The following is a 17,537-nucleotide window of genomic DNA, read 5'->3' as shown; positions in this document are numbered from 1 at the left end:
ATTTCATAGTACTCTAGGGTGGTTGACAGTGAATGATACCATTGACAAAAGCCTTTTGAGTTTATAACGCACATCATACAAAGAAACCAAGAGCTATTTATGACCGATGCCATTTGGTGAGAGATAAAACATCCGGTCAACAAATACAGGCACAAATTATGTCTTACCAAAGCTAAAATTAGAGATTGGTAAAAGAAGATTCTCTTATCAGGTTTGTCCTGACACCAACAGGGTAATGGCTACGGATGGTTATATATCTTAAGTTAATGTATGTGAGACAATAGAAATATGTAGTTAATGATGATATAGTTCATTGTATATAAGCTAGGTTCCCTGCTATATACAGGGCATTGGTTTTGTACTCTGTTGTTTTAATGTTTTAATGTTATTTTGTGTGCTGTAAAATGTTTGGGGCTAGTTATGGGTTTTAGGTGTTTAACTTGTACAAATATTGTTTGTTTCTGTTTGTATCTATTAAAGTGATGTTTTTATGTCTGAATCAAATCAAATCAAATCCCTGTCCTGCCTCTTCTCTCAAGGAGAAATCTGTTCTAGCCAGGCTGCTTCTAATGAACTCCATAATATGATCTTTGTTACTGCCAGCTGATGACTGAATATCACGCTGCCTGTTATCAGTGTTTTTAATTAACCGTGCTTTGACCAATTCTTCTGCTGCTTATCAAGAAAGCGAGTGGCTCAAATAAATCAAAAACAAAAGAAAGAACATGTCTGGGCTTAAAGGAAAGACAGATGCCGACATGCTTTGGGTTTGTTAAAATTGCCAAAAGCTTCAACTTTAAGAAAAGGGGGGCAAACAAAAAGAGATTAAAACACATACAAAACTCTCTCAGCAACAGAACAAGTGACCAAGCACTCAGGCAAACTGAGGCTTTTTAAAAACTAAGCACAGCTGCAGGCAATGATGCCTGCTAACGAGCAGACACTGCCTACAGCTGAGCTCGTGAACAAAGGGGAATTCTAAAACTAAAATTAATCACATTTTAATCCTTTTAATTACATTTTAATCTAGTTTATTTCAAAAATCTGCACAATAGCTAATATATTATTTGTGTCTTTTAGGAGGTCGAGACAAGACTGAGCAAGTAATGAACCATGTTGTGCCAATGATTTGCTGAAGTCTAATTATTGACTGTTTTTACAACACAAACACATTTCTGCTCATTTCGTGCATCATCTTGATCTTCCTCCAAACCGCTCCTGGTCGAGCTCGGATTGGTTTGTCCTCCTCTGTAGTCAAATTGGTTATGGGAAATAAAGTGATATTGACTCATTTATAGTCTTTAGGTGAATATTATTTCATGTTAAAGCTGTATGTTGCAGGTCTTTGAGCTATAATTCAAAATGTTGACAGTGTTGTAGTTTATTGTATAGCTGCAGCTGCAGTGTTGGCTAGTTGTGAAGAGCTGGTTCTGTACTAATAACTGCCTGTTCGTTCAATATTTTAGGAAATTTTACTTTCTTGCCAAGAATTAGATGAGAGAAGTGATACCGATCTCAAGTTAAGAGTGGTATAGATCTTCTCATTTAACTCTTGGCAAGAAAGCGAATAAGCGTGTATCCCAAAATGTCAAAATACTCCTTTAAAACACCTACTGCAGGATACTCTGTGCTCCCTTTAGCAGTGTCTGTCTGAGTTTGTGACATTACAGGGTGGTACTTCATTCCAGACATTCTTAAGAGATCAGAGGGGTAAAAGACACATGAAGTCCCACAAAATACCATGAAATCTTAAAGCGAGTTCTGCAAGAAATTACTTTTTGTTTTTGATCCCAAATGTTCTTGAGTGATTATGTCAGTGGATAGCAATTTGCCCTGAGTGCTGACACTGGTGACAATGGCGTCACTGTGAAGTAAAAAAAAGTCAAACTAGCTTCTCTTTTAGCCGGTTTTCCATCGCTGTGAAAGAATCCTTTCTTATATTAAACATGTTTGGAGGTTATGTGGCAACTCCAGTGTGGCCCTGTAACACTTCACTGCACCCTGCTCCAGTAGCAAACAAACTCTTTCTCATGTGTCTCAACACCTGTTAGCTATTTTTGTATTTTGGACATATATTATTTTTATGTTGGTCTATAAATATCATTCTTGAGGCTTTAGAGTAGTTAATGCCTCACACATGACAAGGAAAGCTATCTTGGGCACTAGAGGAGAATTTACATGTATGTACATTGATTTTTTTTTTCTCATAATGCTTTTTCTAAAAGTCTGGTCACCAAATTCATTTCATCACAAGAGGATGAAGCTCTCCTTTTCAGAGCTGCATAAGCTGCGGAAAGACAAGTAGGCTATTGTTAAAAGGATTTGGCTTCTTCAGAGTTTTTCTCTCCTTGCTTGAAAACCAAGACGTGGAAATCATAGACTTTGTCACCAAAATAGTTCAGAAAGTGAGTGAATTAGAGATTATTAGTGAAACGAGGAAAAGCGCAGAGTTTAGTTCCTCAAATAGAAAGGCTTAGAGTTTAATCTGAGAGCTAAAACGTGGGATGGAGAATTTATGACTATGAAAAATAATGTTATTTGGGGACAAAGTGCCCACATGGGGACAATTTTATAGATCAAAACCGAATCTTTTCTCGACTCTTGATGAGCAGTTATGTTAATGCTACACCACTGCCCTCTGCAGGATACAATCACAACATACCTCACTTTGTTTTATGGGCCTGAAAAAAGGTTCAACATCTTTAAAGAATCATATTTACATCTGTAACATTGATTAATTCACTCACTCCATATCCTTCCTGAATTGTGTTGCATTTGCTGTCTCATACGATAAGTCCAAACCACATACATTAAACACATAAGCTTCCTGCAGCAGCTGAATACAAGGCCAGAAAACAAGAGGAGGAAAATCTTATCAGTGCTCAAAAGCAATTTTATGTCATGTCATGCTACATTATGTCTTACATGCTTGCAGATGTGGTGCTTCCTCCCAGCACGTGCCCTCGCTCCGTGTATTTGCAGAGCCACTGATACAAAGCCGGAAACAGCTTTGTGGGATACAGTTAATTTGATTTTGCAAATTCAACCACCGCCTGAAATCAAGTGAGGCCTTTGTAGATTTCCCAGTTGGGATCAGCTTCATTAGACAAAGCAGATTTCTCTGGGGTTTTGTATTTTTAAATAAAAACTGTCTGAGCTAGACCACCAATGCTCTGAGGATGAGTTTCCTATTGAGCAGTATGGTGGTGCAAGTCTTGTGATTTCATATTATTTCTTTCCTTCTCAGTGTCCAGTCTCTCCCCACTATATTAAAATCACTCATAACACTTGTCTGTTTCTTTGTGAAATAAACACTTCTAAAGCTCAATCTCCTCTCTGCCCTGGCCTTAAAAAGTCTTGTCTGGGAGGGGTGATGTTGTTTGGCACTCAGCCTCCTGAGTTCAGCTGTACTGCAGTGCAGCTCACTCTGCCAGGTCCCGCAAGGTCAACACTGCTTCAGGGCCTCAAAGTCACTGAGAGGTCTGATGAATTAAAGTGTAAGCAAAACATCTGAAGCTGTCTATATCTGATGATCTTCCACACTTGATTTGTAAACAATTTACTTAATTTGGGTCAGGCACAGTTTAAGTCAGATTTTCAAATGTAAAATCCCAGAAATGATGATTGAACTCATTGATATATTATTGACTTTTTCTCAGGTAATAGAAATATAAATTCACAGAAATCATACTGTATCTGTAATAAAGGGGGATAAATGCAGTATAATTAGACTTTTGTCATATTAAAAGGCAAAAGACTGACTGACCTTTTTCAATAATGTAGATTTTGTAGTACGCATTAAGGTAAGAATGATTTATTAAGGGAAAACAAATAACTGCACATAATAGCTGTCGAACAATTGTTGACCAATTCTGGCATTTATTTAAGTAATAATCACAGTTTTCAAAAACATAAACAACAATCAAGTTAATTTGTTTCTGGAATCAACTCAATAAAGAAGGGAAGCTTGTTGAGTTTTAAAGTAGGAAATCATTCTCAAAGTCATTCTTAAGTTTTAAAAACACATTTCTATAAATTCATTAACAGTTTAAAGGTTTACTGTGCAGAAGTGCATAAAAACACATTTTCAACTGTAAAGCTGCCACTAAATATATAAAATAACTACACAAACATAAAGCAATACTTTACATTAAATACACTATCATTGCTAAAGAGATGTTGCATTTTAAGGAAACAAAACTAAAAAGTGCTTTAAAGGTCCCATGAAATTTACAATTTTAATGTAGTTAACTTGTTAAATTAGGTTCGTCTTCCTACATCATCCCTCCCTCTGCTCATCCCTCTTTCCCCCATCCCTTCCTATTCAATCTGGTGCATACCTCTCCCACATCTCATTCTAGGCACTGTCTGGGGGCCAGTGATCAGCTCGGGCGGAAATATGCCTGAGAATCCCCACACTGAGTTTCCCTCGGCCTGGTCTTCAGTACATCCTCCCAGACCAGCCTAACAGACGACATCTTCCTTCTACCTTCACCCACATCCATTCATCTATCCTCAACATCCTCAATACCTCCTGAATTCCATTAAACCTTTAAACGACATATTGTTGTGGTGTGGTTCTTGCTAGTGAAAAGCAATTTCATGAGACGTTTAAGGGAAATGTAGGCCTGCTTCACTAACTTTTGTCTGCAGCATTGAGAGAAAAATCTAATTATCCTTTTATGAAACCAACAGTTACTAAACTGTGACGCGGACACTCCGTTACATTACAGTACAAATAGTGCAGTAAGTGATTTGTGATCACAAGAGCTGACATTATTAACACGTGTGAGTTTGAGTTTGGTGTTAATGGATATTCAGCTCAATCTCAGCTGGAGTTTGCAGCCTTTATTGTCCTCGCGTTGATGAAATCAGCTTTCCTGTATCCACACTGTTGAGAAAAAAACCAAGTGTTTATTATGGACACATGCAAAGGTTCTTCAAGGCAGTAATAGTTTCAGAATCTGGTGACCCCTAATGGTAGCATCAAAAAGAACATTATGGCAGATAACGATGCATGCATACCTGACAGATCAAGGTACTTCATCACATTTATGCAAAAAAAACCCTGTAAACCCAATACTGCCATAAAGCATTACTGCTTACTGCTCACCATTGCCCACATTAGCCAAATAAAACCAGAAAAACTAATGCTATATCTACCTCACATTGAACAGTATGGCAAGAAACGAATGTGTTACTTTACATATTGTCATATCGCCCAATTCTAGTATAACACACAATCTTAATTTTTTTTATAAACGCGCACCATCAATGACAAAGTGACAAAGTGCAGTCATTGTTTAGGATAACATTTCTCAGAACCATCCTAACAATGCAACCTCCATCAATCCGATCCATCTGTGTATTTTCTTGCTGTACAAACATGAATGGTGATGTCCGATGAAGCAAGTTGAAGACAATAGGAAGCTACTTTCCTGCAAAAAATGCTTATTGAAGCTTTTAAAGCTTCGGTAATACCTGGTTGGAAAAATGCTGCAAGCAGCAAGTGAAAGCAAATGAATTTAGAGCTGAAACAGGAAATGAATCTCCAACTATTTAGATAATCGATCAATCATTTACAGTTATTTTTCAAGAAAAATACGCCAAATATTCACTGAATCCAGCTTTTTAAATCTGAGAATTTTATGCTTTTCTTTATCATATATGATAGTAAAGTGAATATTTTTGGGTTTTGGACTGATGATTCAATAAAATGAACAATTTGAATATGTTACCTTGGGCATGTATAACATGCCTCTTAAACTATTTTCTGACATTTTGAAGACAAAACAATGAGTTGATTCATTGATAAAATAATTTGTGGACTAATAAATAATGAAAACAATGGTTAGTTGCAGCCCTAAATGAATTAGACAGAGGAAATTCCTTAAGCACCTCCATTACACTTAAGGAAAAAATGCAATATGCTGTACTGTAATAAGGAACCAACCCTCTTGAAGGCCTTGTGGAGATCATTGTGTTTCCACATCGTGTGCAGCAGGACGCATGCTGTCTGACCTGCTCTGGTTGGTCCATAACTAGGAACAGAAAGATGAAATTATTCTTTTATAAGTACACGCTTCATGTACATATAATATAGGTATATAAAACTAGATATCAAAGGTTAAAGATGTTTTGATTTTCGATAAATTCAATCTGAAACGTGGTGCAGTATATTGACGGAAACTAGATATTACAAGCTAAAACTCCTCATTTGTTTTTTCTAACTACCTTACTTTTTCTACCAGCTAAACATACGTAAAGTGACAAATACACTGTTTCAAGTTGTGTCATTGCATTCTTCATAAAGCACTAATCATGAAAAAGTACATTAATCAGCACATTTTGAAGCATGATGCAATGATAAGGTGAGCGCTGACTAACCCGTTGTCCTTGCTGCTGATGTTGATGATCTTCGGGAGGGCTCGCTGGTTGAAGATGTCTCTGACATGCTGCGTGGTGCTCTGGCTCAGGTTAACGAGGATGCGACACAGAGAAGCCGTCACCTCTGTGGGCAGGTCAGTGCTGGTGTCGTCGTTGGGCAGCATCTCCACCAACTCTGGCAACACCTGCTTGACTTCAGGATGAGATATATGACATATTGAAAGTGTGCCATTAAAGAACAAAATAATAAGTTACTGTTTCTGAATCAGTAGCATGAAACACACAAACATGCTGAATCTTTCATCCGTAACTCAAACTTTTGTATGGGAGCTCATATGTATGTGAATTTACTGTACATCTAACTTGTGATGATATCGTGAAAAAGAACTGACAGACTGAGTCTTTAAGAAGCCATGTTATCTCTGTTTTTGGAGAAAAATAACAGGCCAATAAAGTCAAAGTATGTAAAGGTTTTAGAAGTAAATAATTACCTATTTCAGATTGCAGTTCCTGGTAGCGAGAGAGGTTTTTTATTAGAGACACAGCTGTCCTCTTCACATCACTTTCTCCATCCTGCATCATCTTCTTCACATGCTGAAGGCCGTTTTCCCGTTGAACAATAGTAAAGGCAATGGCTTCAGTCACCTGCCAGCCCACAGATAATTAGTTACATATCTGAATTTTAATACATGATGACAAAAGCTACAATTTTTTTATGTTTTTAGGCAAAAGTTTGTTTGCCATCAATATGTTTTAAGCACACGAGTAAAACATTTCCTATTATGACCTATTATAAATGAATAAAGAAAAAAAAACACAGATGCAAGGTGTAAAATCAGTCCTTTAAGTTATTAATTACATAATAATAATTAAATATTTAAATATTTTTTAATTGCAACACTATTTGAGACTGCCGTTTGGTCAGTATGTAGGACTGCAACATCTCCATCTCAGTGTTAAACTGTAAAAAGCAACAGAGCTTTAATGAAGTTTACATCTGTCTTCTTACCGCTCCATTTCCAGCTGTGATGTTCTGCAGGGCTCCGATGGCAGCCTCCTGGGTGCAGTGACGTATACTGCGGGCTATCAGTGACAGGTACATCCGGATAGTGATGGCGCTCCACAGCCACTCGATGCCCCGGGGGTTGGCCTTCTCCTCCAGCAGGGGGCCCTGTTGCTCCAGATGCTGAGAGGAAACGGCAGTAGTCGATTTCAGATCAGTTCACTGAGTCCATATTGACATGGAGGGCAGTTTTTTATGCAGTGGATTAACACTGAATGACTGATGCATAATTTTCTGGGTCTTATTATGTGTAGGCATTTTAAACTTGCCCAGGGAAGACTGGCTGAGCTTGCATGCTATTTTGCAGCATCACCATACTTGAAATTCACACAATTATTAGAATTCACACTGTCTGAGTCAGAAGCTGCAATGCAGTTAGATGGTTTTAGGGGTCTAATGGGAACACAGAAGCCTTAAAAATCTGAAATTAGCCAGTAGCCTACTGTATACAAAGGCCCTACACAATAAACTACATACACTATACGCCCAACAGTAAAACTTTTTGACTAATTTGAACATTGGCCTTATTGCCTAACATCAGTGTCCGACCTCACAAATGCTCTCGTAGCTAAAAGGGAGCAAATCCCTGCAGCCAGGTTCTAAAATTTGGTGGAAAGCTCCAAAAGAATCGAGGCTGTTATAGCAACATTTTAGCGTATTTGGTTTTAAAATGAGATGCTCAAGTATCACATTTGGGTGTAATGTTAAGGTGTTTTAAAGTGTATAAATTACATGCAAGAGTGCAAGTATGAATGCAGGTTTGAGCTTATATTACAGCACAGTTTCAAGGTACAGTAACCCTTCATTTTCTTCAAGAACTCCTGACAAGAACACCTCACAAATTAGGAATGTAAAATGTGATATTTTCCTTTAGTTTTCTCTCCCTGTGCACAAAATAAAACACGATAAATAAGATACTGTACTAGGAAGCTGTTTTTGCTGATAAAACCTGCAGCAATGCAGCAGTTTTCACTGAATATCATCATCAAATATTGTACCACGAGGACATCTTTTGTATTGTCGAGGTTGATTATTGTCGAGGGGGATTACCTCTGTGATCTTGGCACTGCGATAAGGAAAACAGCCCACGGTCTTTGGTTTGGCAGCCAAGTTTTGCCGAGAATCCCAGAGATCTCTCACGTGCTTTGTTGGAAGCTCTGCCTCAATCTGATAAGACAGGTTGTGCAGGATGCAGACACAGTTCTCTGTAGACTTTGGAGCAGACATTAAGATAGATAAATATCAAATTATATATAGTACAGTAATTGGCTCAAGAACAAAGCTGTAGCAAAGTAATAAATGCATGTGTAATAGGTACAGTCCATCCAGTTTGTGACTTTTATTAATCCTGTGAAGAGCAACAGGATTTATATGAATGACTGGACATGCACTACAGTGTCTCATATATATGCATTACATTGTTTAGGCAATGATTCACGAAAAACACAAACAAAAATAGTATCAAAACATGTGGTGAATGATTTAAGAATTCTGCACAAACTCCAACATGCAGACTGTAGATAACAGCCAAGCACTTTGTTGTGAAACAGACTGTGAAGATAAACATTTTCTCCGGCATGCTTATCATTTTCATTTCACCTTGTCATCTGTCTTGTAGTCCGCTATGGTCCCTCGGATGTAGTAGACCAGAGAGTCAATAAGATTCTCACACTCCCTCATTGCTTTTCTGCAATCTGGACCAGCAGAGCTCAGATTTCTAGAGACAAAAACAGTCAAAACCATCCGGTAATATGACATTTGTGTGTGTGTGTTTGAATCAGATAAGCAGTTTTCAGTCCTACTGAACCATAAAAGAAAAAACAGCAATGCTAAAAAAATCCCAGATTATTATTAGTCATATGCAAAAAATAAGTATCCTTCTCTCAAGCATGTAATTGCACAAGTTAAATGATGAATTGTTTTGGATCTCAGGCCTTTCCAAAGCCTGTAGCACAGACTAACAAAACATTTTTATGTAATCCAACTTCCCTAGGAAAATAAATGCAATGATTAACATTCTGACTTTATACAACAGGTTCTTTGTGCAGTGATGAAACATAAATCGGAGGGGAACTCATCATTTTTCTCATCCACAAGAGGCAGGAATGTGGGCTCGGAAAGGTTTTAGAATATGATAAGGAGAACTTGATAACGCTGGGCCAGCAAGGATCGAGTGATTTCGGTTCAGCAGAGCGGAGAGAAGTGAGACCTCCATGAATAATTCAGTCTTTCACTCTTTTCATTCGTCTATAGTTGCCAGGAGCAGTGCGTCTGATATCTCCTGCTTTGTAAACATGGAGATGATATATGTCCAAAAAAGGCCAAGTTCAACTAGAAACCGACAATATGATAAATAATCTTAATAACCATTTAACTGACTATTTGTGGCTCATGAGAAAGAGTGCCAATACAACAAGAAGCTAACAGGTATAACAAGGGCAGAGATAACATCTGTGGCGCCAACAGACAAAATTTTTGACGGCCCTTAACCTAGGGCTGCAACTATTGATTATTTTCAGTATTATTTTTATTAACCGATTATATAAATGAAATGTGAAAAAAATCAGAAAAAAAATACAATACAACATCACAACTTCCCAGAGTCCAAAGTGATGTCTTAAAATATCTTGTTTTGTTCAACCAAAAGTCCAAAACCCAATAATATTCAGTTTTAGAACTGCAATGATTAGTCGATTCATCTATTAAATTAATCACCAACTATTTTGATAATAGATTAATTGTTTTTAGTTATTTTTAAGAAGAAACTTTCCAAATTTTCTGATTCTAGCTTCTCAAATATGAATATTTTCTGGTTTATTTAGTCCTCTATGACAGTAAACTGAATTTCTTTGGGTTGTGGACTGTTAGACGGGACAAAAAAACATTTGAAGATGTCATCTTGGGCTTTAGGAAACATCGACATTTTATGGACCAAACAACGAATCGATTAATCAAGAAAATAATGGACAGAGTACGTAAAGTACAGCAGCAAAGTTGCTCATTTGAGAAGTTGGGAGCCAGAGAATTCTTTGCAATTCTTCTACACTATTTTTGCTTGAAAAATGACTGAAACAATTAATTGATTATCAAAATAGCTAAACATTTTTCTGTCAAACGTCTAATCATTTCAGCCTTACTTCAACATATCAGAAGACCTAGCTTATTCTTGTTTTTGCTCTGGAGCCATGGCTTTGATACAGATATGCTTGGTTCCCAGACGATGTAACCTAATGACTTTGGTGATTTAGAGCTTTAAATGTAAAGACTCAACAACTATTGTAACAAATTTACATTTGACCAACACTTTGGTTTGTTACCAAATAATGACATTACCATCAGCCTGAGCGGTACGGTATTGTATGTTTGGTGCTAATTAGCAAATGTTTACATGCTAACATGTCAATTAAGATGGTAAATATGACTTTTACATATACATTTTGTCATTTGACATTTTTATCCAAAGCAACTTACAAGCGAGGCAAGACAATCAAGCATTGACAGTGACAGTGACTCAAAAGAGCCAAGGTACAAATTCACAAATAGCTGACGAGGTACAAGTGCAATGAGAAACTGTGCTAAGTTTTTTGTTATTAAAAAAAGAAGAAGAAATGACTGGAAGCAGCATGAGTCAAAATCCATGGTGACATCTTAAACTGACCTGCTAATACCTGCTAAATATCAGCATGTATCAGTATCATTGTAGTACAGCCTCATGGCGCTGATAGCACGGCCGTTGCCTCTTACACATGATAAGATATGATCACTTAAGTGGAACTGGAGAAACTGGATATTTCTTTGATGCATCATCATGTAGGTGTTACTTTTTGCTTTACTCTGCACATTTCTCTTATTGAGTTTTCAACAGAAAACACGATACAACAGAAAACTATACAGTAAAAAAAATTCCACAGAAGTACAGTTAGTGCTTCCTGCTTTATATTGCTGCACGAAGATGGACAGTTTACAACATGTAGACTGTTTACTCATGACTCAACTTGGTAGAGACTGATACTATATATCACTGTAGCTCCCCAATCTGTTATGTATCGGTTGTACTTTGAGATATCATAAAATCATTCCCTTATGTTTCCATGACCAAAGGCTCTACTGCACCACTTATTCCCTGCTGATACAGTTAGTGAACAGTTAACTTTCTCCATGTGCCATTCTGGTCCATACTGATCAGAGATTTTGTGGTCACAAGTGATAAAATCAGTGAAGTATAATCAATTTTCGTTCAGGATACAAACTCATTTATTTGGTGTGTGGCAAGTTGCATGAATATCTTTGTAGAAATTCTCAGATATCATATTTTGTATATTATGAGCTGAATGTCTGATACCAGTAGCGGTGTCTGTTCCTCTGATCTATAATACACACTACAAAAGGTCACTGAGCATCTTGTTTCGAAGCAAACAAAGAAGCCTACCTCAGGCAGCCTGTAGCATTGTGGAAAACATCAGCATCTGTGAGAAGATCGTCTTTTGGGTTCTCGCCCTCAGACATGCCAGAACTGGGCACCAGGACTGACTGTGTGAGGACAGATAAGGCCTCTCTGGAGAGACGTTCCTTCAATAGGTCATGAGAGGAGAGGTTCCACAAAAGACCTGAAAGAGAGGTAGAGAAATGCTTCATGATTTCCAAACAGAACATTTACTGAAGAACACATTTGCAGGGTTGATGCTTGGATGTCAGGGAAGCTGAAATAGGAAAAACTAGGTTTCAAATGAAGCTGAGCATCCACTAAAAACTGACCAGTAAGTTGTCGTCTGGTCTCCACATCACGGCTGCTCTTCAGTGCACGCAAAATGGTAACAAAACCGTCATTTTCCTTCACCTCCATCTTGTTTTCGCTGCTCTGGTAAACAACATTACGTAACGCCCCAGCGGTGGCACGCTGCACCTCCTCATTGTCATTGTAGAGGAGCTGCAGGAGCTTTCCGATCCCACGGAGGTAGTATACCTGGGGACAAGAGTGGATTAATGATTGGCAGATTTACAGAAAGATATAGACATAAAATAATTTATTTAGACCTTGACTTTCAACAAATATAATTTAATAATCATATACGATTACGTCCATCCACGGCGATAACGTATTGAGTTCATTAACAAGATGAAAGGATTATTATTTCTTCCCACAAGTCATACCCAAATTGCCCCTGTAAAATCCTCCCTGACTGAATCTAGTAAGTCATTACAAGGATTGCTCAGAGAGGTTTGTCCAATCTAATGGTTTGACTTTGGACCTGCAACAATAGGATGGGTCAAATGCAAAAGACAAATTATATCACACTCCAGACAGTATATCTCATCTCATTCGTTGAGGTGCTGGTTTGAGGTCAGACCTTGTGGCCTGCTGATGTGCTGACATCCCCTTTTCATTTTCTTACTAAAAACACCATTTTGAATTTGATTCAAATGAAAACCTTGAAGACAGCGACCTGACATTACTCATACCAACAAACATTATATTTCATAACATTCCTTTGGAATCTTTTCTCAAAACCAAATCAGAATAGAGGATTAATAGCAGTGAACAACGGCTTAGGGAATAACCAGCAGCCATTTAGCTTAGCTTAGCTTAGCTTAACATAAACACTGGAAACAAGTGGAAACAGCTAGCCGTTGGTCACTAATTAACTCGTTACATGTCATTTGTTTATATGAAAGTGTACAGTATTTGTGGTTTTATGAGGGGTTATTTCTTGGCTGGGAGCAATAACTTCCTGGAGTCTCCACTGGCTGTCTGGAAACCTCACAGTGATGATAAGACTCTAGGAAGAGTTGGCAAGAGAGCCAATTTATTGCACCCAAAAAACACATTTTAAACTGCAAACAAATCTAGTTTGAGTTTAGAGTGTGCGTTATAATGTTATATGTTAGCCTTCCACCAAACTGTAAAATGATCCCATACATACCATCTTTTTAGCATCAGCGCTCTTGAAACTTTGGCTTTGTATGTAGCTGGCTGCAGAGATCAGTGTTTCCTCATCATCCTGGGTCAACAGATTCACGGCCCTCTCTAACGTCATCTCTGGAGGGTTGTTCTCTGACTTCCTGTGTGAGAAGTCAGCAATTGATGAGAAAATGCATAATTAACAAACAATTCAAAAGATTGTTCATGGCCTGATTCACACACCAAGACAGATTTCAAAAATAAAGACAATCTTACAGAGTCATGACATTGTGCGCTTGTATTGGCTGAATGGGGAGTGATGCTTCCATTGCCCTCCCCCCATCCACCTCCAGGCTGATGACCGAGGGCGCGTATGAATTCTGTCTAAGGAGCCCTTGACTGCCCCCCCTGACCTGAGGCAGAAACGACAGCCTTTTATCAGGCTGCAGAGCACCAAGTATCCCAACATCACTCTGCACAGTGGGTTTGTCCTGTCTGCAAACAGTTTGATAAGGACTCCAGCCAGATGCAAATTCATCACTTTGCTGAAACGCCGGATCTGCAAACACAGGCTGTGGTCTTAGAGTTTGTCTGAGCGACCTCCGGCGGAAGCTCGCATGTTCAGGTGTGGATGCGCGCAGCCGCATGTCCCGAGGGTCCTCTGAGGCGGCGTAGCGCTGACATAAATCAGACCCAAATGAGTGGTCCAGCACAGTGCCCATCCTGTGTAACCGACAGGGGCTTGGGAGGGCGTACATCCCAAAAGGGTGGGGATTATAAGCAACAAGGCTGCGAGATAACTCTGGACTCGCTGGAGGAGACACTTCCACTCTCCTTGATGGTCTCCGCACATGCTCCTGAAGAGAGCTGTTCGTGAAGCCAAATCCATTAGGAGACATCACCCAGGGCTGTGGGAAACAATAACTAATTGATTAAATGAAGAATATAATCTACAGATTCATCAATAATGAAAATAAGTGTTAGTCGCTGCCCTATACAGTATTAAATAATTAACATTGCATATTATATAACAACATCAAATGTATATTTGCAATGACATAAGTTGCCATTAGCAACAAATTATTTTATGCTATGTAAAATTTGCACCACATTTGTCTACACCTAGGGCAAACGCTGTTAAAATGTCACAAATTATCTATAATATCAAGCTAAATGTAACACAATGATTAATCTGACAGGCCTGGAGGCTTTGAGCATAAAGCAGTAGCAGTCCAAAAGGCACTCCCATCTGACTACATTCAAATGATGGCGTACAATATTTAAAGTGCAGGGTGATATGAATCTACGAGGCAATGAAGTTCTTTTATGACGAACAGCTACAAGTTTCAAAGACAAAACATGTAAAACACAGCTAGTATTGAACTGACTGTGCTTGGCGGTTTTCTATGAAGTAATTTGAGCACTTTTGCAGTTTGAGGCAATCGGAAACCTTTTAGTAACACATGAAGAAGATGATGAATGTGACTAAACTGAGTGGAAGAGCTTCTCACCTTCATGTGTTGTACCAGTCCATCTGTAGCATCGAAGCTCTTCACAAAGTTCTTCTGTAAATGGACACTACCTGAAACATGTTGAAGAGGTTTTGTCAGAGTATACTGTTTCACACTGTAATTACCTAAACACATGGCAACACTAACACTTTGTAAGTCAGGGACGTGACTCCCAATGAACTACTAAAAATGTGCAGTGCACATTCACAGTGCTGCAAGTGCTTGTAAACTGCCAGACAAATGTCACATTCATTTGCATGAACAGGGATTGACAAGAAGAATGCAGAAGGAAAACCTGAGGTGAGATAAAAACACATCAGACAGATACTTTAAAATACTGTCTATGTATATTATTTATGTTGATTGTGAAGTGAAATTTTAGTAACTCGATAAATACAGGCCTATTAGGTAGTAACAAACTGATCAATGCGGTTCTAAAAATATGATTTATTCTTTTAATCATGTACCCACACTGTCACTGACGACCTTTATGACCCACCTACATCTTTATTTAGGCCACCAATGCATAATAAAAAGTAAATAACTCCATGGACAGCAGGTCAGTACATGACTGATGTATCAAACTCTTTTTATCATTCAAGTTCTGTCAGCTGACACTTCCATTTGCCTTTAGGCGTATTGATAAAACTGCAGGAACCTGTTGGGCAAGGGGAATACTACAGAGCAGCTACCCTCTGCATCCTGGAGGCCTCCAACAGAGGTCTGGTAGTCCATAGCAGCAGTGGCTTGAAGAGGTCACAAGATAATTCATGGGACAGGAAAGAAGTAAAAAATATTTTTCTGCTACTAGTGTGATTGTATGGTTTGTCTAATACAGAGCTTTCCAAACTAACATTCAAAATGAGATGTAATTTAACAATTAATCGATTTAATAATCTATTTTGACGATTGAATCATCTTTTCAGACAGTTTTTCAGCAATTTTCTCCTGTCAAATGTGACTTTATGGTATTTTTGTTTGTCCTATATGAAAATAAACTGAATATGTTTGGGTTTGAGGCTTTTGGTCAAATAAAATGACACTTTTAACCCTGTGAACTTATGTTTTGGGAAATTGTAATGGCAGTTTTCACTATTTTCTGACATTTTATAGGCTAAAAGATTGATCGATTGATCGTAAATATAATCTTCATCAAGATAATTGAAGCCCTGCAGATAATTACTCTTTGCTGTTATTATGATTTGTGGGAGGAGGTGTTATGAATGACCTTTCTCGACAGACAGTAGAACGTTTAGTAGCATAATTACCCTATTATAGACAGGCAGTTCTGAAAAAAAAGATCTTTTCAGGTGATAAAACATTTAAGAACCTTTTGTCTGCAACTCTATTGTTTAACCCTTACATACTGTTCAGGGTCAAATTTTACCCATTTTCTGAGACAAGAAAAAAACACTTTTCTTTTAGCCTGAAATTTGATGACTTCTCCTGAAGTGACCCAGAATACACAGAAATGTAAATATTTCAACATATTTGTGCAGCTGATATACATTTTTGTTGAGTGTTTGACCCATATTTATTCACAAATTCAAAAATCACCATTCAAAAATACTATTTTCTAAACATTTAATATAATTCATTGAAATCATTATGTTCCATTATTATATGACCATTATACAGTGTGATTGTAAATGTTTTTTCTCTATAAACAAAAAGCGTTGAATACGTATATACGTATACGTATATATACGTAAGAATACACTCTATCTGCTCTCTCAAAGCTTCATTAAGGATTAATCACCAATTTATTAATGACTGATGAGGTATTTATGAATGATTTGAGGATCAGAAGTTTGGTATAGATACTAATTATGAGGGAAAACAGTGAAGGGTCAGAATATGAACGGTATGTAAGGGTTAAAATTGAGTCGTATTTTTGGAAACGTGTGGAAAAAAAAGTCAACTGCCCAACTAAACGGAGAAAAACTTCAAAGTGGACATTACCATTCGACGCAGTCTTCCTCGCCTTGCGTGCCAGTGTGAGCTGGACCTGCTGGTGGACTCGCTGGATGCTGTCTTTTGAATGAACTTCCGTCGGGGATCTCCGGCTCGGCTTGGTCGGCATTGCCAGACTGGAGTCATCCAGCATGAGTGAGTCCTGCGCAGGTAAAGCTGATTTTAAAAACTCGTCCATTCTGATCTATCCAGATTCGTCAGAGATTATTAGTCGGTCGTTTTCATTTAGCCAGAGAGACGGTGTTCCTGGGTGAATGTTTAGTGCTGTTACAAAGCACTCAGGTGGGTCTGGGTCCTGCCTCTGGGAAGGGCGGGGCTGCAGGTGACGCACCTAAGGTGTCAGGTGTCTCTGCAGGTTGGTATCGTTACTTTTCGCTAGTATTCAGTACTGTTTTTTGGGTTGTTTTTTTTCTGAAACACATCTGACAGACAGGCAGACAAACAAAGCAGAATACTTAACAAATTCTATCTAACCAGTAATTATAAGTACTTAAGTACAATTTTGAGATACTTGTACTTCACTTGAATATTTCCAGTTTCTGCTACACTACATGTCAGAAGGAAATATTATACCTTTTTTCCACTACATTTATTTGACAGTTAAAGTTACTTAAGATTTTCCCTACAAAATGTTTTATCAGTTTATAAAATCTATGCTATAAAACATCTTTTTACAGATTCAAGTCCCCCCAAAAAGTTGTTA

At 38.0% G+C, this 17,537-nt stretch overlaps 1 protein-coding gene across 2 annotated transcripts; it reads right to left on the bottom strand.

The window, feature by feature from the left end:
• Positions 1-3,849: 3,849 nt before the first annotated feature.
• Positions 3,850-17,110, bottom strand: pkp2 (plakophilin 2). 2 transcript variants are annotated; one of them, XM_042402957.1, is made up of 13 exons: positions 16,823-17,110; positions 14,861-14,931; positions 13,626-14,257; positions 13,372-13,510; positions 12,206-12,413; positions 11,880-12,057; positions 9,050-9,167; positions 8,501-8,662; positions 7,397-7,573; positions 6,879-7,032; positions 6,388-6,580; positions 5,954-6,041; positions 3,850-4,891 (listed from the first exon to the last, which is right to left on the bottom strand). In XM_042402957.1, exons 1-13 carry the CDS (start codon positions 17,010-17,012, stop codon positions 4,829-4,831), a joined length of 2,373 nt encoding a protein of 790 aa, XP_042258891.1. In that variant the 5' UTR covers positions 17,013-17,110; the 3' UTR covers positions 3,850-4,828. The 2 variants fall into 2 exon arrangements, with proteins under 2 accessions (XP_042258891.1, XP_042258892.1); XM_042402958.1 differs by having other exon boundaries at positions 8,501-8,617.
• Between the last annotated feature and the right edge of the window lie 427 nt (positions 17,111-17,537).

The sequence above is a fragment of the Thunnus maccoyii genome, chromosome 23 (genome assembly GCF_910596095.1).
Source record: "Thunnus maccoyii chromosome 23, fThuMac1.1, whole genome shotgun sequence".
Classification (NCBI taxonomy): Eukaryota; Metazoa; Chordata; class Actinopteri; order Scombriformes; family Scombridae; genus Thunnus; species Thunnus maccoyii.
Note: the sequence above shows the minus strand (reverse complement) of the source record. Positions and strands in the feature narration are given on the sequence as shown.